Source organism: Lathyrus oleraceus, chromosome 7 (assembly GCF_024323335.1).
Source record: "Lathyrus oleraceus cultivar Zhongwan6 chromosome 7, CAAS_Psat_ZW6_1.0, whole genome shotgun sequence".
NCBI classification, from domain to species: Eukaryota; Viridiplantae; Streptophyta; class Magnoliopsida; order Fabales; family Fabaceae; genus Lathyrus; species Lathyrus oleraceus.
In genome coordinates, this window is record NC_066585.1 from 273,776,792 (window position 1) to 273,802,234 (window position 25,443).

Here is a 25,443-nt window from a genome sequence, read left to right on the forward strand (position 1 = left end):
TCAATCTTGAGTGGATGCAATCTTGAACTTGATTATGATGAATGGAAATCACTTGACTATTGTGAATGAATGAGAGGCTTTAATTATTTAGGAGTACCTATAATCTTAACTAATCAATCACTTGAGCTCCTTAAACCAACACACCTACCTTGTTAAAGAATCAAACAAGACAAAACGTATTTTTGTATTTTCATAAGGTTGGTAATGCATAAAAGACACACACATGAGGTGTTTTATGCTATGCAAATGATGAAAATGAGATGGGATCTTAGGGGTAAAATTTAGGGTATGACAGATGGCCCTATTTAAGTTTCTTCCATCCGAAGATATGAAGATTGACATTTTTGTCTCGACGAGATATGAGAGACTTAAATACAAACATGATCAATTTTGGCCCCTAAGATGCCACAAAATGATATGATATGATATGAATGCAGAAAAAGATTATGTGGGAAATAACACCAAATGGGAATAACAACAAACTAATCTAGTGGGAAATGATTAATATTACTGGGAAAGGATTAAGATTACTCGGAAAGGGTTGCAACTTCGTTGTAAAAAAAAATGTGATTCTGACAATTGGAAAGATAGGAACTTCATTGGGGAAGAGACTGTCAACTACCAATCGTAAGGTAGACTCACAAGGGATAGAAATATTACCTACTACCAAACATATGGTAGTCTAAGCAAAGGTAATAAAATCAGGAAAAATATCTGATTGCAACAAATTTCTCAGATAAAGAGATGACCGCCTGTTCAAATAACGAGTCCAGTTGAAGAATAACAAACTTCCATTAACAAAATATGGTTTAGTTTCTTCTTTAACGAAATAATCTACTCATAAAAAGTAAATAAACCTCCCAAACTCTCCGGGTTGTAAGCCGCGAACGGGTCTCAGTTTCTTCTTTAATCAAGTTTTCCACTTGAAAAAGATAAAATAAACCTCTCCAACGCTTCGGGTCAACAACCACGAACGGGTCGCGGTTTCTTCTTTAATCAAGTTTTCCACTTGAAAAGGGTAATAAACCTCCCCATGATTCTTGTCATAAACCATGAACAAGTCTCAGATTCTTCTTTAATCTAGTCTTCCACTTGAAAAGGACAAGCAAACAAGCTTCTAAAAGGGTAACCATTTTCTGAATTGATAACTTCACCGGGGATCTTTAAAGAGATGTGGGTCAATTAATTTGCTAAATAGATTTCTCAAATAAAGAGAAAATCATTTGTATGGATCTTCATCAAACTTCTCACCGACACTTACTAGGGATATAACCATAATTTGACAATAAACTTACTGGGGAAGCTGCCATTAACTGTGGTTTACATTTCATGAATCAGATGAAACACTTGTAATAATATTCGACAAACTCCTATAATGGAATTTTTCGGAGAGATAACCATTTGATGAGAAATAACTTTAGCATACTTCTCTTCGAGACTTTCGGAGAGATTACCATCTGATGAAAGGAAAATTGATATGTTGATCTTAAAACTTCTCTAACGGAAACTTCCCAGAGAGATAGCCATTTAATGAAGGGTAATTTGAGGTATTGATAGCTTCATTGGGGACAAACAAACTTCTCGGGAAGAGATTACCATTTGTCATTCACAAGGAAATCCAGGAACAAAACAAGCTTCTCAAATAAAGAGATCACCACTCGATGTTGGTTATAAACTTCAAGGGAGTGTTGTAACAATATTGTTGGGGAAATAAAACTTATCTTCAATGGGGAACCACCAATAGATTCTTATTGAGGGGACAAAGTATTCAAAGGTGCAAAATAAATGCACTCTCAATCCAGGTTTCACAACCTAGAGAGACTCAATTATTAAAATCAACAGAGACCGAGTTCAATCCAGGAATAAACTGGAAAGAAACTGTCAAACAAGACACTACCAATGAGGAACAAAACCCAACAGTGGATTTTCCCGATCCATGGAAGGAAAGGAAAGAAAAAGAAAAATATTTCATGAGGGATAACTCAGTGGGGAAACAGAAAGGATATACACTTTCTGCTTAAGGTTGACAACTCTATTGGAGTAAAAAAAGTGTCACTTGGGGAGAAACACAACCAAGGTGAAGTGATCACATCAAGAAAATGTGAAATGAATATGACTATGAGTTTAGCTATGCATGTATGTTTGTTATGTTTATGTTGACAAAACAGATGCAACAGTTAAAGTGGTGATGAAATAAACATCACAATATAACCAGATATTTGGCTAGCCATCACTGGAGATAAACAACACTGAGGATAAATCCAGACAACCTTTGTCTAATTAAAAAGGACAACCACACGAACTCCGTTTCAGTTGAGGGTTCCAGGCTCCGGATGAAGTAAATTATGTATTCTGCTAGGAAAGGAACCCTCAGATGGAGGAACCTGAATCAAAGCTTGGTTGGGGAATTAGGTTTAGTACTTCAATGGGGAACGTTAACTCCCAAAGACATCAACTGGGGGATACTGATCCATACACCTTAACATGTCATAGCAAACTTGAAGTAAAGATCCATCATCTGGGGATACTTGCAAGGTAGATCACAAAAACACATAGTCCTACATCTTAAGCTTTAACCGTTCTTGGAGAAATTGTTGATGTTCCTTCTTATATTCATAAATCAAAGGAAAACACACACATTTCTGTCAAAAATAAAAGCTTTTGTTTCAATACTTGCTATCAAAAGTAAAAATGACATTTTGCAAGATAAAATAAAATAAGAATTGCAAATAAATGGATAAAGTCTCAAATTTCATTGAAGGAATGGTAATCAACAAATGGTGTGATTCCATGGATAATTTTAAATTTTTTGAAAATAGTAATTAAAGGGAAAATGCTACATTAAAATACGATGACCACTTTTCTCCCTAACAACTTTTGAATTCCAAACATTCTTAAGCTTCCCACTGAGAGCAATTTGATTGAGAACTCTTGATGGATGAGGTCGCCTTAGATGATCCAATCTGGTATGATGCAATTATTTACCATTATCCCTAACTTTTTCCTAGATTTCCCTTTTAGGTTTTCAATCTACCGGGATGATTATTTTTGTTTATGTCTCTAATTTTTGCCTTAACCGCCCCTTTCGGGTTTTCAGCCCATCGAGGCGCTCATTTTTTCCTAAGCCGCCCTTTCGGGTTTTCAACTTAGCGAGCCGCTCTTTTATTTTTGTTAGGCGAAGTATTTCTTGACTGCATCAACATTCATAGGAAGAGTGAACTCTTTACCATCCATAGTTGCAAGAATTAATGCACCACCAGAAAAGGCCTTCTTGACAATATATGGGTCATCATAATTAGGAGTCCACTTTCCCCTAGAATCAGAAATGAAATATTGGATATTCTTAGGCACGAGGTCATCTTCTCTGAATATGCGAGGTCAGACCTTTTTGTCAAAAGCTTTCTTCATTCTTTGTTGATACAACTAACCATGGCATAAAGTTATCATCCTCTCTTCTTCAATCAGATTCAATTGATCATACATGCTCTGACACCATTTAGCCTCGGACAAATTATCTTCCATCAAGACTCTCATTGATAGAATCTCAACTTCTATCAAGAGCGCTGCTTCCATGCCGTATACCAAAGAGAAAAGAGTTGCCCGTGTTGAAGTGCAGACTGATGTGTAATTCCCATGCAAATAAAAAAGAAGTATTTCATGCCAGTCTTTATAAGTCACAACCATCTGTTGAATAATCTTCTTTATGTTCTTGTTTGCAGCTTCGACAACATCGTTCATCTTGGGTCTGTAAGGAGAAGAGTTATGGTGTTCAATTTTGAACTCTGCACACATCTCTCTCATCATTTTGTTGTTCAAGTTCGATCCATTATGAGTGATGATCATGCTTGGAACACTATAACAGAAGATTAGTTGATTTTTGATAAACCGATGTTGTTTTGCGCAATAATCCCTAACCTTCCTATATGAGTTTACTTGCAGGACCGACTAAGGAGTTCCGAACTTAATGTTTTGGGTGTATGGATATTTGGTAAACAATCTTTCTGACTGGTTGAAAGGGTGTAAACGAGACTCTTGACGAGTCAGGGAAGTAATAAAGGTAAAATGAAAAGTAGAAACAATAAAGTACTTAAACAAAAAGGTTAAACGATAAAGCGAGACAAGACAAAAGATAAACTTTGCAAAGATTAAATGACTTATAATTATAAAGTGGAGGCAAAATACATTGTTTGTGAGGAGAGTAACTTTGTTCTCGTAAACGCTTTGGTACTTCAAGCTTTACCCCTACTGTAAATGTTCAAATTGCCACCTTCGAATTCTCACCTAACATTGGCTTAAATACTAGTTAGAAAATAACAGTCGGGAGGTTACAAAGCCTTCTTGTGGTGCCACGTGTCAGTCCACTTCCCCCATCTTGGCGCATAACTACCCACGACCTCTTTATGTTCCCATGTTCCCATTCTCCGCTCAAAACGTTTTGACTTCGACCGAAGCTTGCATGTGTCGATCGACAGACTCGTCCAACCTTCTGTCGAGGAGCTTCCTGTAAGTTGTAAATGCGCCTAAGAGGGGGGGGGGGGGTGAATTAGGTGGTTAAAAATTCTTCGATTTTGTTTCTGGTTCTTGGTTATTTTTTTGTTTAAGTGCAGAAAAATAAATTTCGGAAAGTAAAAAGACACCGGAATTTATAGTGGTTCCCTTCACACTCCGAAGGTACATCTACTCCCCTTTCGACTCGAAAGAGATTTCACTATAGTTAGAATTATTGTACAACCTACTCACACCAATGGTGATGCTTACTATCTAACCTATAGGTAAACAAGTGTATGAAGAACAATCCTCTTCAACACTAACCCTTGTGTCCAACAATCCTGGATCACAAGTCAAACAGAAATAAATCTTCTTTGATGATTTGAATAAAGTGTAGTACTATCAATCTTCTCCTTATGTAACAATCACTTTAATAATGTACAAGCAATTGTTCAAGTGTATGATGAAACTTAGATAATAATATATGAAAGTTTGATGCACAAGTTTCACACTTTTGAAAGTTTTATGAACACTTTGTGAAAATGAATATTTTATGTAAATGATTGTTTTTGAAGTTTTATGTAAAGGAGGTATATTTGAAATTCTGACATTATGATGTTTATATATTGCTAAAACATCTCTACAAATAGGTATCAATGATGAGGGGATGCCATGATTCATTTGAGAAAAGTTTTAGACACAAAGACATGAAAAGTTGCCTATTTTTAGCCACTGCATCAGTGTTAATCGATTAACACACCTCAACGTGCAGAAAATATTCAAAAGTAAAATACGGCTTCAAAACGATGCAAATTATGGCGGTTCAAAACGCCATAATTTACCAACAACTGCATGTTTAAAATTAACACACGTCAACGTGCAGAAAATATTCAAAAGTAAAATACTCTTCAAAACGATGCAAATTACGGCGGTTCAAAACGCCATAATTTACCAACAACTGCATGTTTAAAGAAATTAAAAAAAATATTCAAATTCCAACTGGTTAATCGATTAACCAAAGTGTTAACCGATTAACACTGTTAAAAAAGGTTTAAAAACAATTCTTTAAAAGCATGAAACTTATGGCATATATTTTCTAACACCCTTAAACTTATATAGCATGCATGAGACACTTTTGAGCACTTGCATAAACATTATCAAGAGATGAATGTTATACCTTTGATCAATCCAAGATAAATCTTCAAGACTTTAAATAATATGAAATCTTGTTCTCGCTTCAATGTCTTGATCCATTTCCTTTTTGAGCATGCATAACATCTTGAATGAATAATGTTGTCTTCATCAAAACCATTTAGAGGCTTGCCTTCACATTCTCCCCCTTTTTGATGATGACAACCCAATTTTGAAAGTTTGCTCTATTTTTGTTTCTCTAACACAAAAGACTCCCCCTAAATTCATGATTTTTAGAGAGTCTTTTCTAGCTGCACTTTGATAGAAAAAAAACAAACACAAACACATATTTCTTCTCCCCCTTTGTCATTAGCAAAAAGGATGGGAAAAGACTTGAAATATGTAAAGAAATCATGAAAAATTAAGAATAAAACAAAATAATAATGTTTACCTATGAGTTTTACCTCATGAGAGACTTCATCAAATAATTATTCTTGCCGACACATGATTTTGAAGTCTTTGTTACAAAGTTGATTTATACTTGGAAGATTATGCTTTAGTTTGTCAACTTAAAGTATATCTTCAATTGGATGTGAAAGTTAGTGCTTCAACTTTGCCCATGCCAAGAATTCTTCCTTTAAGGTATTCCCCATATGTAAAATAACCCTTGGACTTTGGAACTAGATTTGAAAGTTAGTTTATGCCTCCCATCAAAAACTTAGAACAACCACTTTATCAATAAAGCATAGATTTTGAAGTGGTCTCCAAGTAAACCTACAAAACAATTAAGTTTTATTTGGTACCCAATGTGCTTTGGGTCCATGATAGTTAGTTCCTTTCTTAACCCATACATAATGGCCTTGAGCAACACTAAAGTTTCTAACATAACATGCATTAGGAGTATGACCTTTAATACCACAATAGAAACATGTAGGCTCAAATTTGCTTTTATATCTAGGAGGATAAGATTTCTTTTTATAATAAGATTTGTTCCTTTTCCTATTATTATATTGATGAACCACTTTAGGCTTGTTACTTTTATCTAGAGGAATTTGTTCTTTAGCTTTTACAAAAATGGTCTTGTTAGAAGTATGTTTAGAAAAATTTGAATAACCTAAACCACTTTTATCATTTGAGTATCTTTGACTACTAAGAACATGTTCCAATCCGATTTGACCTTTTTCATATCTTTCAATAACTCTCTTCAATTGAACTATTTGAAAAGCAAGTGACTCACATTTAGTGCATGCAAAATTCTTGATTAATTCTTCCTTTTCATCTTTGAGATTATTTTTCATTTTCTCAATATTTTCTTCCAAAGTTGATATTTGATTCTTTTGAGATGAAATGGTTTTGTATAGAATTTTGCATTCACTTAAAAGTTCATCAATTGCTCCTTGAGCATCATTATCAAAAATTGAAAAGTTACTACTAACCTCATCGCCTTCATCGTCGGAATGATGTGATGCCATCAATGCTAGATTTGCGCTTTGATCACTATCGGAATCCGCTGAAGAACTTATTTCATTGTCATCCCAAGCAATGTAGGCCTTCTTATTGTAATCCTTCTTTCCTTTGTTGTCACGATTCTTTGTGAGTTTGGGACATTCCGGTTTGATGTGGCCTTGTTTTCCACATTCATAGCATGTAATGTCTTCATTTGATGTTGATGCTTCTCTTTCTTTGTTCTTTGAGAACTTCTTTCTTCTTGTGTAACTAGAGTTTCCAATATTATTTTCTGCACCAAAATATTTTCCTAGTCTTTTTACAAGACGCATAAAGTTTTCGTCCTCTTCGGGATTGTCTTCTTTCTTCACAACTTTGGACTCAACTTTTAAGGCAATGCTCTTGGATTTCTTCTCTTGAACCTCATGTTTCTCCAACAGTCCAAGTTTCGTCTCATATTCTTGAAGCTTTCCGAATAAAGTAGCGGATGTCATTGTTGATAAACTTTTCTTTTCGGAAATCGCCGTCACTTTGGGTTGCCATTCTCTTGTTAAAGACCTAAGCACTTTAAGATTAAGTTCATCATTAGTTAGTGTCTTACCAAGTTCTTTCAAGTGATTTGTCAAATGCACGAATCTTTTTTTCAAGTCGAGGATTGATTCTCCCGGTTGCATTCGGAATAACTCGTACTCTTAACTTAACGTGTTCAATCTAGATCTCTTGACTTCGGTCGTTCCTTCGTGAGTTTCTACAAGAGTATCCCATATTTCCTTTGCCGTTATACATGTTGAGACGCGAAAGAATTCATCCATTCCAAGTGCACTTTGTAAAATATTAATCGCCTTTTTATCATAGAGAACCCTTTTCTTATCATCATCCCATGAAGTTTTAGGCTTTGATGAACCGACGCCGTTAACAACCGTTGTAGGAACAAAATGACCATTTTGAACTGCCTCCCATATGTCACTTCCTTGTGCTTCTAAATGTGCCTTCATACGGATTTTCCAAAAGTCGAAATATTGACCGGAAAACAAAGGAGGCTTGTTACTACTACCACCATCTTTAAATACAAGATCATTGTTTGCGGAAGCCATCTGAATCTTTAGGAACAAGTTACCTATAACTTACTCTGATGCCAATTGTAAGTTGTAAATGCGCCTAAGAGGGGGGGGGGGTGAATTAGGTGGTTAAAAATTCTTCGATTTTGTTTACGGTTCTTGGTTATTTTTTTGTTTAAGTGCGGAAAAATAAATTGCGGAAAGTAAAAAGACACCGGAATTTATAGTGGTTCCCTTCACACTCCGAAGGTACATCCACTCCCCTTTCGACTCGAAAGAGATTTCACTATAGTTAGAATTATTGTACAGCCTACTCACACCAATGGTGATGCTTACTATCTAACCTATAGGTAAACAAGTGTATGAAGAACAATCCTCTTCAACACTAACCCTTGTGTCCAACAATCCTGGATCACAAGTCAAACAGAAATAAATCTTCTTTGATGATTTGAATAAAGTGTAGTACTATCAATCTTCTCTTGATTGATCTTCTCCTTATGTAACAATCACTTTAATAATGTACAAGCAATTGTTCAAGTGTATGATGAAACTTAGATGAATAATATATGAAAGTTTGATGCACAAGTTTCACACTTTTGAAAGTTTTATGAACACTTTGTGAAAATGAATATTTTATGTAAATGATTGTTTTTGAAGTTTTATGCAAAGGAGGTATATTTGAAATTCTGACATTATGATGTTTATATATTGCTAAAACATCTCTACAAATAGGTATCAATGATGAGGGGATGCCATGATTCATTTGAGAAAAGTTTTAGACACAAAGACATGAAAAGTTGCCTATTTTTAGCCACTGCATCAGTGTTAATCGATTAACATATGTGTTAATCGGTTAACATACCTCAACGTGCAGAAAATATTCAAAAGTAAAATACGGCTTCAAAACAATGCAAATTACGGCGGTTCAAAACGCCATAATTTACAAACAACTGCATGTTTAAAATTAACACACCTCAACGTGCAGAAAATATTCAAAAGTAAAATACTCTTCAAAACGATGCAAATTACGGCGGTTCAAAATGCCATAATTTACCAACAACTGCATGTTTAAAGAAATTATAAAAAATATTCAAATTCCAACTGGTTAATCGATTAACCAAAGTGTTAACCGATTAACACTGTTAAAAAAGGTTTAAAAACAATTCTTTAAAAGCATGAAACTTATGGCATATATTTTCTAACACCCTTAAACTTATATAGCATGCATGAGACACTTTTGAACACTTGCATAAACATTATCAAGAGATGAATGTTATACCTTTGATCAATCCAAGATAAATCTTCAAGACTTTAAATAATATGAAATCTTGTTCTCACTTCAATGTCTTGATCCATTTCCTTTTTGAGCATGCATAACATCTTGAATGAATAATGTTGTCTTCATCAAAACCATTTAGAGGCTTGCCTTCACACTTCCGACGGAACCCCAGGCCAGCCTAAATTTGCCAGCTAACAAATTGCCCCCTAAAAAGGCTGGCTTCGACATGAGCGAGTCGATTGAGAAACTGTCCTTTTGACGTTCCATATTTCGGCTAGTTGTCTTGTAAGTACTCAAGACTTAATACATAATGATGACTTCTTTTTCCGGCCGCGCGATTTTCAAGACACTCAACCATTATTAGCAGCCATCCCTAGGTCGTGGGATCTCAACCGAACCCCACTAACTCTTCTGATTACTCCATAGTCAGCCACTTGTCAATCACTTACTACTCGACTATTCACCTCACTTGGCTTATAAATAGAATCTTCCCCTTCTTTACACATTCTTCTGCTTCCATACTTGTGTATCCTTTTTCTTAAAACTTTAAGCACACTTCTACATTGCGCTTTCTTACACAACATTTCTGATAAAACCCTCAAACCTTTGCTTCATTTCTTCAATGGCTTCTTCATCTCTCGCGAAATAAATTGTCTCTTACGGTACTGGCCATAACCTCATCGCCTTCAAGCTTACTGCTAAAGAAGGGATAAGAAGTACTCATCAACCTTCATTATCTGATGAAGCCATTCTCAAGAACTGGAAAAACCAGTTGGTGATCCCATTCGTGGTGGACAAAAAGCTACTAGCTTTCCATGGTCCCCTTGCTGATACCAAATTTTCCCCAACAAAGGTCGCACCCTTCTTTCCTGGGTATAAACCCGCTATGCCTCCTGCTTTCGACATATTTGACGCACTTGAAGTTAGGTTCATGGAGGCAAAAGCTAGAGTTTTTTGCTTCATGCCCACTCACGGCAACAAGGAGTACTTAGTGTGGCTTAACAAAGTCCAGTGCAAGCGTCAAGACCAGTGGAGGAGTGCTGGGATTTTCGACCTCATTCAGGTCTCAAGGTACGCCCATCGTGTTAACCCTTGCATGTTGTTGGCGTCCCTTGACTTCTGGGAAGGTTCGACTAACACCTTACAGCTACCATGTGGAATGCTGACACCTACTCTCTTCGATATGGCGGCAATTATTGACCTTTCACCCTTGGGGGAGACTTTCGACCCAACTCTTTTGACATAGAATACCTTCACGTTTGGTCGGGCCAGCCTCCTGAATTATATCGAAGACCATCACAACAAAGATTATGTCGAAGTGTCTGACGAAGAGGACATAGCTTTTCTCACCCTATGGATCTCTTATTATGTCTTATGTCTCGGGTCCCTGCAGATAGCCAAGAGTTATATTGCCCTAGCGATCCAGATACATGAGGGTCAACAAATATCGTTGGGCAAACTTCTGCTGGCTTCTTTGTACCAGGCCCTGGGGCTGGCAACCTTGAAGCTAAAACTCCTCGCCAACACCCCAAAATCCCTGAACTTGTCGGGTTATTTGTGGCTCCTACAACACTGGTCAAACGCTACCTTCGAGTATCAACTAGGATACACCATGTCGGAGCGTCTTATGCGACTGAACAAAGATCGGCCAATCGAAGGGGCCAGGTTGGCTCTGACAACCTGTCAGGAAACTCCAAACACCAGCATCTTCATGAAATATCCAAACATGTTCATTGAAGCGGACAAGTTCGCTCCTAGTATGGCGCTGTTTGTTGACATGAATTTTGGCCCTAAATGGTTCGAGGATCCCTTCCCTGGAAGCTCTCCCCAAACTGCAGCACAGTCGAATGCTATATGGAGGGCTTTTCTGACTCCAACTTTGTTGTCCTATAGGATTGAACCAGGGTCAAAGGGATTCAGCTTCATGAGCCACCAACCGAACCTTGTCGCCCGTCAACTTGGCTTGAGCCAGATGGTTCCAAAGTCTCTGGTATCTCATGATACCGACATTGTTTGGTATGGTCAATCACTAATAACTTATGATCACAGGGCTTGTCTTCATTTCTGTCGATCCAACAACTGTTATGAACTTCCAGTTTTTCGATTCCAACAATCTTTTTTGACAACCACTGAGTTTGATGACTGGTGGAACTCCTACTATAATCGCACCTTTGCCAGCGACCAGTTCTTCCAGAACATGGTCGATGCGCTTTCCACCCTCGCCGGCGACATACAACCTCCGCCTCCGTCCGTTATTTCTCCCGACCCAAAAATCCAAAAGCATGTTGTCGACGAAGCCCTTAAAAAGGTACATGTACACCGACTTAATTTTATTTACTTGGTGTTCTGCTAATCTGGCAGGTTTTTCTATTAGGGTCGAAAGAGGGTCGCTGAACCTCCTTTGGTGAAACCTTTCAAAAAGCAACGGGTGCCTTCGAGCCCGCCTCCACAGGTATGACCCACTCTTCTTATGAACCAGTTTTCTGCTAAGACTTTTTACCAACTCTTTATATGTCTCCATATCTAGGTGTCTGAAGAAGTGTCTATGACGGACGACGAAGACTCAAACAAGAGTGCATACTCCCATATTTTCTCTCCATCGAAAGCCCCACCCAAGACTTCACCACCCCTACGCGGCAGAAGAAGGCTCCGGCCCAGAAAACTCCGACCAATGTGACTCATAGGGCTTCCCCGACAATCCAAAAAGACATCGAAGAGGTTTTCACCCCCCGGGATTCAGAAAAGACTCATACTACTTCGCCTCCTATTGATCTCCAAGTATTTGCCCACACTTCTCTCATCATACATGAGTTTCTTTTTGCTTTATGATCTAACACTTGTATCTTTCAGGGACCAGTGGGCTCCCCGATTGAGGTCGAAGTCGAAGTTAGGGATTCGATCGAACATCCCCCCATTGATGTTGCCTTAAGCCCACAACAACAAGTTAAGTTTCAAAATGATTCCCCTGCGACCTCTCAACCTCCTTCCTCTTTGCCACCTCCTGATTGGAACGTGGCTGATGAAAATGCAATGGCCAACCTTCCGACACCGGATGACATAAGGTTAATCAAACACCAGAATCCTGTAGAGGCCTTAAGAAAACTGCAACAAATTCGTCAGTTGTCGATTGACGCACCACCTCCATCAACTACTGTCGGTGATTCCTCAGAGCTTCATGCTGAGGTTGTCCTCACCCTTCAGCAGCTGAAGGTGTCACTCTGCGACGATGGATTTCTAGATGCTCTTAGGAAAAATGGGGAGATCACTTGTGATATCTCAAAGTTTCTCGACTTTATGGCCCTTCGTAACCTTCCAGCCTCAATGGTGAAGTATTTTGTCGAGTTCAAGGCTTTCTTCACTCAATTCACCAAGGACTTAAGCCTCCGACAAAATGCTTACTTCCAAATAAACATGAAACTCAACGAGGCAAAGATCGAATGGGATTACATTGAGGCTTGTGAATGGGAGCTTGATGAGTTCAAACACAAGAAGGAATAACGTCTCCGTCAGCGGGAAGTCTTCGATCAACAAATCTCTGATTACCAAGCTTAAATCGTTGAGCTTCACAAAAAGATTGCTGAAGTGGAAGCGTAGAAGGCTTCTCTGGAGACAGTTGAGGGGGTCCTTGAGTAGGAGGAAATCGACAGTGAGGTCATGAGGGGAATATCTCATGGGGAGAGAGCCCTCAAATTTGAGGCTAACATCAAGTATCTACGAGGGAAGAAAATATCTCTGGATAATAGGATTAAGCATGAGATGACCGTGTTTGAGGATTTCAAATCTAGGTTCCCCATTTAAATCTTTCTTCAATTTTTGTAGGTCCGCCGACCATATTTGTAATGTCCTCCTGGGACAATTTCTTAAAAATCAATGAAACTTATGTTTGGATCTGGATTTCCAGTAGCATAGGTTTATATTTCTTCAAATATTTTCCATTTACTCTTAATACCCTTTTATCCCCACCAAGTTCTTTGATTTCATACGCATTGTTACTGTATGTTCGAGTTACTCGAAAAGGTCCTTCCCACTTTGGTGACCATTTACCTAGGGTTCGATCTCGATGATCCATAAGCAAGATTACTTTCCAAACATAATCATTATCAACAAAGGTTTTTTCCTTTATTTTTCTATTGTATACCTTGGCTACACGTTCCTTTTTCCAGATCAGCATTTCGATCGCAACCAATCTTTCTTTGTCTAAATCATCCAACTCGTCAAACATCATGTTCCAGTATTGCTTTGATTGAAGAGCATTCTGACGATGGACTCTGACGGCTTGTAAGCATATCTCCATCGGAAATATGGCATCGTGACCAAACGTTAGTCGAAATGGCATCGAATCTGTCGCCTCTCTGGGGGACGTTCGACATGCCCATAGAACTTGGTCCAAAGTCTTGTGCAAATTCTTTGGATTTTTACAAACATGCTTATTAATCAAACTTATTATTACTTTGTTGACCGCTTCTACTTGGCCATTTGCTCGTGCATAGTAGGGTGTAGAGGTAACCAATCTGAAACCCGTCTCGTCAACAAATTCATGCGTCTTTTGTCCCACGAATACTGACCCTTGATCCGTCATAATGGTCTTTGGGATACCATACCTATTCATGATATGTATCTTAATGAATTCAATCACCACCTCTTGGTCCACCTTTACCAGAGGGATATCTTCGACCCATTTGGTGAAGTAGTTTATCCCGACTAGGATAAACTTTTGTTGCTTCGATGAAGCCGGTCGAATTTCTCCAAGGATGTCTAAAGCACACCCCCTAGAAGGCCATGGTTTGATAATAACATGCAACTCACTTTCCGGCATATGTTGGATACCCGCGTGCCTTTGACATTCCTAGCATCCTTTGGCAAACTCGATGCAATCTTTCAACCGATATACTCGTCCACCCTTTTGTCGAGGAACTTCCAACGGAACCCCTGGTCGAAATTGGGTTTTCCCCTAGCCGGAATTTTCCAGCTAATAACCAGACAACCACTTGCTTGGTGACATTAGCATATGACGCTGCTTCAACCCATTTGGTAAAATAGTCAGTGGTCACCAGTATGAAACAATGTCCATTCAAACCTTTGGGCTCAATCATTCCAATCATATCAATTCCCCACATGGAGAAAGGCCAATGAGAAGAAAGAATGTTGAGAAGAGCTGGAGGTACATGAATCTTATCAGCATAGATCTGGAATTTGTGACATGTCTTCACATATTTGCAACAATGAGACTCCATTGTCAACCAATAATATCCTGCCCTTAACATTTTCTTCTCCATTGCATGTCCATTGACATGAGTACCAAATGACCCTTCACGAATCTCTTTAATTAACAAGTCTGTTTCATTTCTATCCACACATATGAGCAAGACCATGTCAAAATTTCTTTTATACAACACGTCATCATTCAAAAAGAAGATACCAACCAATCTTCTCAAAGTTTTCTTGTGTATGTTTGATGCCCCAAGTGGGTACTCTTGCTTCTGAATAAAGCATTTGATATCATGATACCACGACTTATCATCTTTGACCTCTTCTGCTGAAAATACATGAGCGGGTATGCCAAGACACATAACGTCAATTTTGGGCACATCATTCCACCGATTCACCACAATCATAAAGTACAAAATGGCTAATGCATCTGCCATTTGATTTTCTTCACAGGGAATATGATGAAACTTAAATTCATTGAAGAAGGTTCACAACCTCCTTGCATAATCTTTGTAGGGGATTAAACCGGGTTAACTAATTTCCCACTCTCCTTTGATCTGATTGATTACCAAAGTCGAGTCTCCATACATATCCAGAATCTTGATTCTGAAGTCGATAGCTTCTTCAAGACCCATAATGCAAGCCTCATACTCCGCCATGTTGTTTGTACAATTGAATGGTAACCATGCGGTAAAAGGAATGTGGGAACCATGAGGAGTAACAATGATGGGCCCAATTCCATTAGCGTAAGCATTAACAGTTCCATCAAATATCAATCCCCAACGGGATCCCGACTCTGGCCCTTCATCTGGTAATGGTTCATCACAGTCTCTTGCCTTTGAATACATCACATCTTTATCTGGGAAGTCAAACTTGATAGTGTAAGACCCCAATTTTGGGCCCTAAGATCCCTCATGGCCCATATCATTCATTTCATAACCTCAAGGATCATTGCATGCCTTTGTCCCCTCCTAGTGGGTAGATTGCCTTGTAGGTTTGTTTCTTGATCACCAAGCATACTTTGCATTTGTATATCTTTGCTTTTCATATGTTTATCATTCAAAAAGTACAAAAATATTGTCAGTCTAACCTTGTTGCTTGCAGTTGAAGCAATCATCAGCAATTAGGTCAAAGACAGTCATTGATCAGTCAAAGCAATGGATGATGGCCATTCTTGTGGAATTTGGGCATCATGATCAATAATCAAGAGCTCATACATCTTGGGACATCATTTGAAGTCAAGTTCTCAAGGAATTAGGGTTTGGAATTCATCAGAAGTGGTCCAGTCACCCAAAACCCTAGAAAAGTCAAACTTGGTCAACTGTTGATTTAATCAAGGATTTGATGGGTAGAATTGATTTGAAGGAGTTCATTTATGCTTATATAAGCCTCATCTATCATGTCCAACCTCATCATGGGAGAAAATCAAGCCAATCAGAAATTTTCCAGAAATAGAAAGTGGACCTGTAATTTCAACTGCCAAAAATGGAAACTTCTTGATCTTAAACTTACATCATGATACAAGCTTCAAATGAATTTTTGCCCAACATGAAAGTTGAAGATCTTGTCTTCCCATTTTCAAAAAGTCCAAGAACTCTCAAATCCCATGTGTGGTTGTCAAGATATGATCAAATCATTTTCACCAATTTTTGAACTTCAACAAGCCATATCTCTCAAACCATAAGGCCAAATTTGGTGGGGTTTTTTCCTACAAACCACATTTTTCATCCTCTTTCCAAAAATATAAATTTCATGACCTAAAACCTTACCATTCAAAATGGCATTTTTGGACCTTTTCATTTAAATTCAAAGTTTGACCAAACTTTGACTTTTTGATTTATGGACTTTCTCATCATTTTGCCAATTGGGAAATGTTCCATATATCATTTGTAACTTGCTCCAATCCCAAATTCATGTCCATACCATTACCATACCATAATTTTGGCAAAAGTGCATAATTTGTTAGTTTTGCAAATGGGAGCATAAGAGAGTACAACAAGGACAGCAATCCTTCAGCAACATAAAACAGCATTTGCAAAGGTCTTTGACAGCCTGTGCCCAGCCCAAATTGACCAGCTTTATACCTCCCTTCTCCACTTATGCATAATTAGCAAAAAAAAAATGCAATTGAGTTCATTAACACTAAACCAACTTAGCACATGGTTTAGTAATGATAAACAGACCATATTTAAGCTTCATTCTGTAAAATCCAACCCTAGTTTTGACAGCCACCAAACAGAAAAACTTCATTCTCTCTTCTCTTGCAACTTTGCATTCTTGCTCGATTTTGAAAAACCCTCAAAGACCACAAGGAATCCTTGCATCCTTCATCATTTGGATCACATTGTAAAGCATTTTGAGCCCTTAAATCCCAACTGGAAGCTCCTCTCCTCGTTCTGTTTTCACCAAGGTCCAAACATGGCAAATCGTGATTCAGTCAATTCCAAGCATTCCTGAGCTGAACAAGCTTCATCATCCTTCATTATCAAACATTGCTTGCTACTGTTTGCGCTTCTATCATCAAAAACAGCCCTGTTTCCCATTTTGCTTCAAAACCAAGTAAGTAATCAACCTCCATCATTTGCCTTGCTATGCTATGCTTGTGAAAGGTCTCTGAATGCTGATTCTAAAATGCTATGCCTTGCTTGAAATGATGCTCTCATGATGGAGAAATCTGAACTTTCATTTTTATGACCAAACATGTTTTCCATCGATTTGGCTTGGCTATGATGATTTAGTGAAAAGTGATGGTTTATTCTTGTTGCTTGATGTTTATGGATGATATTAGAATGCTTGGTTTTCGATTTCTGGGCATATGAAAATTCAAGTTGCATGATGATGATGAATACTGTTGCTGTTTTGAAACCCTTTACTTTTTCCAAAAATCCAGCTCGTGTATGTTGTTTGCTGTTTGTTATATGAGCATCATGAGTGTGTGTTGCCATGTGGTTTCCATGTTGTTGTTTGATTTCGACATGATGATGAAGCTGAATGATGAAATACTGCTGCTGTTTAAAACCTATACCCTGCCCGGATTTCCCATGTTTTGATGTTGGCTGATGCTGCTTAATGTTGATGTTCCATGGCCACATTTGTTTGTTGATGTTATTGCTTATGGTTTGATGATGAACATTGAATGGAATATGCTATGCTGCTGTTATTTGAACCAAACATCATGTCCAGAAAATCCATGTGAAATATATTGTATGCTGTGGTTTGGTTGCTGTTTGAATGATGATGATAGTTGTATGCTGTTGTTTCTAAAACCATAGAACCCTGCTGTTCATGAGCTTTACATGTTCTAATTTCCAGAAATTTGAATTTCGTGTTTTGGTTGGTATTGATTGATGCTCCTGTACCAATGCCCTGCTGTGTGATTGATGCAATTCGATTTTTGTTTTGATGAGGAACTTGGTTGATAAACATGAATGCTGCTGTTGTTTAAACCAATTACTTTGTCCATAATTATGCTATGCTGTGGTGTGAGACTTGGTCTAGTTTTGTTCATGATGCTGATTGCTTGAATGCTTACTGCAGTTTAGAAAACCCTCATGAATTGCATTTGGTATGTTGTTGTTAGGTTGCTGTATGGACTTTACTTAAATGCCGTGCTGTTGTGTTAATTTTACTTGAAGCTGGTTTTATGAACATGAACTTGATGCTGTTAATGCCCTGTTGTTATGCTTAAACCATGAACCTACCATGCCCAAAATTCCCTTGGTTATGTTGGTTTTGCTGTTAGTTGATGAGGTTTCATGGCCATGATTATGTGTTAATGTTGTTGTTCATGTGGATGATGATTGATGAACATGAAGATAAGACCCTGCAGTTTTGAAACTCCTTGAACATTGCCATGAAAATCCATTCGATTATGTTGTATGCTGTTGTTTGGTTGCAGTAGGAACATTACCATTGCCATGTTAGTATTTGTTTTGCTTGTTTTGATGATGTTGAACATTGGATGATGAATATACTTTGCTGCTGTTTTGAACTTGCTCATAAAATCCACATGCTGTTATTTGTTTGCTTGATGCCTACATGATGATTGCATGATGTTGTTGCTGGTCGAGTTTGTGTGCTGCTGTTGTTGCCATTGCCTTTGTCATGCTGTAAACCCTAGGGTTTATGTGAAAAAACCAGAAAATTTGAATGATTGGCCAATTTACTGTTTCATTGGGCAAGAGCCAATGAAAACATTTCATTTGCCTTGCCCAAAACGCAGCACTTCGATTAGTGGCGCGCTATTTACAACTCTGCCATCGGTTGACCACACGTTGACCCCATTTGCCATGCTTTCATGTTCATACTTCATCCATTATTCACTCAACTTAAACAATTCATTTTTAATTCAAATTTCACCCAAAAATTATGAAATTTTTTCCTCATGTTCATGAATGTGTCCTCTATTTTATTGTGAATTTTAATTAATTTTTCATTGTCTGGATTTTTAATGATAATTGATTTTCCAACATGTATGCATAAATGATACATTGTGCCATTTCAATTGTGAAATTCTCATGTTGCATCCAATGAGCCTGAAATTTTTTGTGGTGAAACTAGACACATTGACCTTCATTTCCATATAAAGTTTGTGCATTTATCATTTGTGGATTGAGAGTTATGATTTTCTGAAGTTATGTGTTGCATTTGGTGTCACAACATGAACATGCATTTTCCCAAATTTTGTTCACATGCTTCCCTACATCCAAATGATCCCAAATTTTGCATGAATGATCCTTTACATGTCTAGTTGATGTATGAATTTTCTTGGAATTAATCATGCTGTTTCCAATTTATTTGAGAATTTTCTTCCATGCTTAGTCATTTGTTGACTTTATGTGATACATGTTGCCAAATCTTTTGTGAAATTCTCAAATCTTATTGTATGTCCATGAAATTTCATATGTGATAACTAGACATCTCAAGCTTTGCATTGGTGTTAATCTCATTCATCTCTCTTCTGTTTTCAAATTGATATGATTTTTTGAAGTTGACCCATGTTTGTTGACTTTCACCATGCTTACTTGAATTTGGTTTGACTTCATGATTTTACTTGACTGCCTTCCTTTCATCCAAATGCATTGAAATTTGACATGTATACCATGTTAGATGTTAGGATTGAGTGTGATTTATTTCATAATTTTTGAGATTGTTTGAGTTGACTTTTGAATGAAGTCTTTGCTGTTGACTTTTGTATGCTTTCTCTTACCATGCTTTGCATCCTTTTGCATATGAAATGACCATGATGCATGATATGATTATGAATCCAATTGAGAATGCTTCTTGAATGTTTGGACTTGGTTTGGGTTGACTTTTCCTTGCTGCCTTGACTTTTTCTTTCATCTTTGACCCTAGGCTAGTCCTAGAGGTCTTCTAAGCTTATGTTGAGTTCATCTGTTTCAGGTTAAGCACCAATGCCTTGAGGATCATTCAAATGTGTCTTAGTTTGATTGTTTAATGTGCTAACCTTTGTTTTGTAGGTGACTCATATGCTTGAGTCTTTGTGCCTTGCACAATTGGTCCCTCTGTGGTTGACTTTTGTTTATCCATTTGCCTTTGATTTTGACTGTTGAACTGTTTGCTAATAAGTTTGACTTTTTCAGGTACTTTAGTTGCCTAAGTTCTTTGAACTTGCTTGCTTTGCTTTTTAGCATTTGCTTTGAGGTATAAACCTTTCTTCTTCATGTAGTCTGGAGACCCGGTCTGTTATTTGACCGGGCAAACTGTCTGAAGTCCTCCTTAAGAGGCAATGCCTGTGTGTGTTTAATTTTGTCCTAAGCAGGAAAAGTCCTCATTTGAGGCAATTGGTGGAAGGTAGGGATAAGCAATCTATCCCCCACTATTCAGTGTGTCCTCTCTTTGCTCCCATTACATGGTTGAAGCATTGAGATAAATACCCAAGATCTAATCGAGTCAATAATGTGGAGAGAGTTCCTACTTTCTGAACTCCCACACCTTCTTTGATGCTCTCTCTGATCTGAGATAGAAGCAATGAGGCACACCCCTCATTTCCTATTCATCTGCTTCACCTTAGCCTCTCAAATGGCAAGGTTAAGAGCGACCTTTACCCATTACAGTAGACTTTCAAAGTCAAACCCTCTTGTGTGAGCCCCCCATTGTTTGGCTATAGAGTGTGCTGTTTGATATTCATTGATTGATTGATTGCTTCATGTGCACTTGCTTGCCTGTATGCTATGCATTTATCATCATCATCAATTGCCATTAGTGCATGATCATCTCATTTGCTTTGTGTGATGCTATCATTGTTGTTTGCCCATTGAGGACAATTGTAAGTCCATTGCTTTGGCATTTGCTCCTATGATATGGAAGGATAGAGTGTAAGACCTCATTGGTCACTCATATCTTCTGTTTATCTGTGTGTATGTGAGGATACAGTTATAAGTCCCTGTAAGTTGGCATCTGTTATCCTGTGATCATAATTTGATCTGTTTGATTTGTATGTGAGGTTGCAGTTATAAGTCCCTGTAAGTTGGCATCTGCTTTCCTGTGATCATAGTTTGTCTATCTGTTTGTGTGATAGGTTGCAATTATAAGTCCCTGTAAGTTGGCATTTGCATTCCTGTAATCATATTGTTGCTTTTGTTCTTGTATGCGAGGATCCATTATAAGTCCCAGTGATGTGGCAATGGATTTCCTGTGAGCATACTGTGGAGTTAACCTAAGTCCCGACAAATTGGCAGTTGACTTCCATTTCTCATCTTTGTTTTTCTTTTGAGGAGATTAGAGTAAGTCCATTGAGTGGCATCTGATATCCATTTCTGTTTTAGGAGATTGGTATAAGACCATTGATTGGCATCCGATATCCGCTTTTGCTTGCTTTGCTTGTTTGTTATTATTAATTGCTATTCCAAAGGACACACTTGAATCATCTGCTATATGATTTCAAGAAGTGAACCTTCTAAGAAGTTTTACTATCCATCCTTATCCATTCATCATTCATTACGTCTTAGAACTTTTTCACACTTTATCTTTCAAACTTGACATAAGTGTTGTGCAAACATCTTCATGTTTTCAAACTAAAAACCTGGACTCAAGTCCTTGACCTTTTTCAAACTTCATTTCATAATACTTCTCTGAATCAATCTTAATCATACTTTGACTCCACTTTCATAATCATAATCAATTAACTTCGCTCATTCACTTGTTTTGGCTCTGTCCATTATTAATCCTTTCACATTAGCCATAGGTTTCAATTATCATTGTGGTTGATGTAAATCTTGCCTATCCTTAGTGAGTCGACAGTAAGACTTCCGTACTTCAAACAGGGCTAACCCCTCTAGTACGTCGAAGCTATCCTCGCATGGTGGATGTTGGTCTTGGTCGAGTGTTCTCCCATTGATAATGAAAAGCCTCAGTGCTTGTGTTTAAAACTGAATCCACCAACTTTTGGAAATCTTTTAGCCGAACTACGGCGTTCTGATCCTTACCTTTGATGGAAGGTACGTAGGCAACGGGTTCATCCGTTCGAACCCAATACCCAATAAAAAATGTATATTCTTTTCTCACCATCTCAATCATGTTTGCACAATCTTTATGTCATAACAAATAACAATTTAATACAACAAGTGTGAAAAGGGCTCCCTAGGAGTACCTAGGACGTAGTGGGTGCCTAACACCTTCCCATTGCGTAATTTACCCCTTACCCAGAATCTCTGATCTTTTTATTAGTTTTCTACGTGTAAAACTTCTTAGGCTTTTGTTCGCTTTTTAGCCAGTCCTTTGGATAAATAAAAGTGCGGTGGCGACTCGAAAATTTCAATGTATCTCATAGCTTATGATTTAATCAATAGATCATATAGCGACGAATACACCGCTACAGAAAAGTGGCGACTCCACTGGGGAAGAAATCGATCCTTGGTGGTATTGCCTACTTTTCACCATTGTTGTATGATATGTATCATTTATTTCTGACATATTTTTGTACGATTTGGGATAACTGTATTGATTGTAATGTGTGAATTGCTTGATATACATTTGCTGTGTGCTTTGGTGATCTGTGAGATGAGTTCTATACCCGAACTCGAGTGCTCTCTAGGATAGGAGAATGGCATAGTCTTGTTGACTGGTGTGGAGTAGTCCTTAGCCAGTTGACTTGCGAGCCCATTCACTTGGTGGAGGTCATGTTGAACTAATAATGTCACACAAGTTATTTGTGGTTAGGCATTATTCTTTCAATCATGTTCCGCAGAAGCCAAGGACCTTAGTTTACCAAACCCATCTTGGCCTATTTTTTAGGACCATAGTGCGGAGGTCGTTCAGATGTCAGTTCTGATACGATTGTTACGCGATACTACACTCATAAGAGTTTCTCTTGAGAATATTCTTGGAATACGAGTATTCGTTCCTCCGATAATATTCGAAAGATGGAACGATGATTATGGGAACCTCTGATAGAACATGTCTGGCAGGTTTAAACCCTAGTACACTCCCTTTGGGTGGTTCTTAACCGAGACTCCATGCTCGTGACTCTCAACAAACCCGTGATTCGTGGTTGAGTCGTTCAAACATTGTTAATATCAATGGATCCCGGATCAGGTGTAAAACCTAAATCCACCAAAGCGGCTGGTTGATATTAAGAATGTCTGAACCGGTTCATGTACCGTTAATATCAATGGAACTTGGGTGTCGATAAGGTGAAAACCTAAATCCACCAAAATGGATGATTGATATTAGGGATACATAGAGCTTTCCCACGACCTTTGTTTGGTGTGCTTTGCTTGATCCTTGAGTGTGTTTGTTGCATTCATGCATTCACGCATTCATCCGCATTCATGTCATCAAAAGAGAAAATTTTCAAGGAACTTAAAGGGTTATTTGCAAAATTTTCAGACATGGAAAGACCAAAAAGGCATACAAAGAAATACAGCTTTAAGCAGCCTGATGTAAAAGAGTTAAGGAATCTGACATCATATGTATTAGATCCCTTGGGTTTCAAGGCTCGATATGGGAAGCTTCTGCCGCTGTTGACTACTCAAGTGGATGAGGGATTGATGAGCACTCTTGCTCAGTTCTATGATCCGCTCTATCATTGCTTCTTATTTCCGGACTTCCAGTTATTGCCGACTTTGGAAGAATACTCTCACCTTATTGGGATTCCTATTCTGGATCAAGTGCCGTTCAGTGGCTTAGAGAGTATTCTATCTGCTCGAGAGATTTCCAGCTTGTTGCACATAGATGAAGATCTGATTAGAGCTAATCTGACTACCAAAGGCGGAATTCAAGGTTTTCCTTCCGAGTTCCTCATTTCCCAAGCTACCTTTTATGGGAAGGCCATGAGTGAGGATGCCTTTGAGGCTCTATTCGTATTGCTTATCTATGGATTGGTGCTGTTTCCCAACTTCGACAAGTTCGTCGACATGAATGCCATTAGGATCTTTTCAGTCCTTAATCCAGTTCCGACCTTGTTGGGTGATGCATATGTCTCTATGCATTTGAGGAATATGAAGAATGGAGGAGTTATTGTCTGCTGTTTACCCCTGCTGTACAAGTGGTTTATTTCGCACTTGCCGCAGACAGTTGCTTTCAAGGAGAACAAGGGATGTCTACGTTGGTCTCAGAGACTCATGTCTCTCACCAATGATGATATCACCTGGTATGATCGCGTGTATGATACCGTTCAGATCATCAATTCTTGTGGTGAATTCCCCAATGTGCCTCTTCTTGGTACATGTGGTGGGATTACCTACAACCCTACGCTTGCACGTCGTCAGCTTGGGTTCCCCCTAAAGGATAAACCCCATAACATTCTGTTAGAAGGTGTATTCTTTCAGGAGGGTAAAGATCCCCAAGGCCTGAAAGCCAGATTTGTCCGCGCTTGGCGCAATATTCGCATAAAGAGTAGGAACGAATTGGGTCCAAAGAACTGCATTGCTTTGGAGCCCTACACCTCTTGGGTCAGACAGAGGGCTGCTACCTACCTGATGCCGTATGATCATCCGAGACCTACACTGTTGGATGTGGCTGGGCCTTCAACCCTCCCTACCCAACGTGTAGAGGAGTTGAGAGAAGAAGACCTTTCGCGTGCTTGGATCCGCGAAAGAGAGGAATTGCTGCAGCAGCTCAAGGAGAAGGATGCTATGATTGAATTTCTCGAGCACCGAGTGATCGACGATCCGAACGACACTTGGACTTCTCTGCTTCCCCAGTCTTCCAAATTCTGGAAAAGGAAGTATGATCAACTTGCTAAAGAGAAAGCTGATATGGAGGTTGCCTATGAGAGAGAGATCAAGAAGTTGTGCACTTCTCGTCTTCCAGCATCCCGGGCTAATAGGGATCCATAGAATGTCATTTACCTTTTCTCTTTGTAATATTTAAAAGGAATGATGTACTTCTTTGTCTTCATATTTTGAATGAAATATTTTCCATGAACAATTAAAATGTTAAATATTCAAGATATTGCAAACGAAACCCTAAGGGTTCCTTGAAAATCAAAGCATTTGCACAAGCATTTCATGCATCATTCTTGCATAAACAGGTACCCTTTGTTTCTGGTCTTCCGGTTCTAACATCTGTTCTTCATTTATTTTGAAGACAAGCTGACTCACCGGTATTATACGAGAGTCAACTCTGCAAGGATTATGGAGCAGTTGGAACAAGAGAACCAGAGTCTGAGGGATGAAGTCGCCAGACTTGGCGCACTGATGGAGCAACTTCTCGCTGCCCAGAATCAGCCTGCTCCTCAGCCAGCAACTCCGGTTCAGCGGACGGTTATATCTGAGATAGCTACTTCATCGGTGCCTGTCAGTGCCCAGCAGCCAAATGCTATGCCTCCCGGTTTTCCTTGGGGGATGCCTCCCGGCTTTATGCCCGATC

General features: G+C 38.4%; 1 protein-coding gene across 1 annotated transcript; it reads right to left on the reverse strand.

Annotated features, from left to right (window-relative positions):
- Window positions 1–13,279: 13,279 nt before the first annotated feature.
- LOC127103406 (uncharacterized) lies at window positions 13,280–13,981 on the reverse strand. Its single transcript, XM_051040670.1, has one exon. The coding sequence runs from the start codon at window positions 13,979–13,981 to the stop codon at window positions 13,280–13,282; it is 702 nt and encodes a 233-aa protein (XP_050896627.1).
- Between the last annotated feature and the right edge of the window lie 11,462 nt (window positions 13,982–25,443).

Coding starts and splice junctions, on each gene's coding strand:
- LOC127103406 (XM_051040670.1), bottom strand. CDS start 13,981: ATGACGGATCAAGGGTCAGTATTCGTGGGACAAAAGACGCATGAATTT.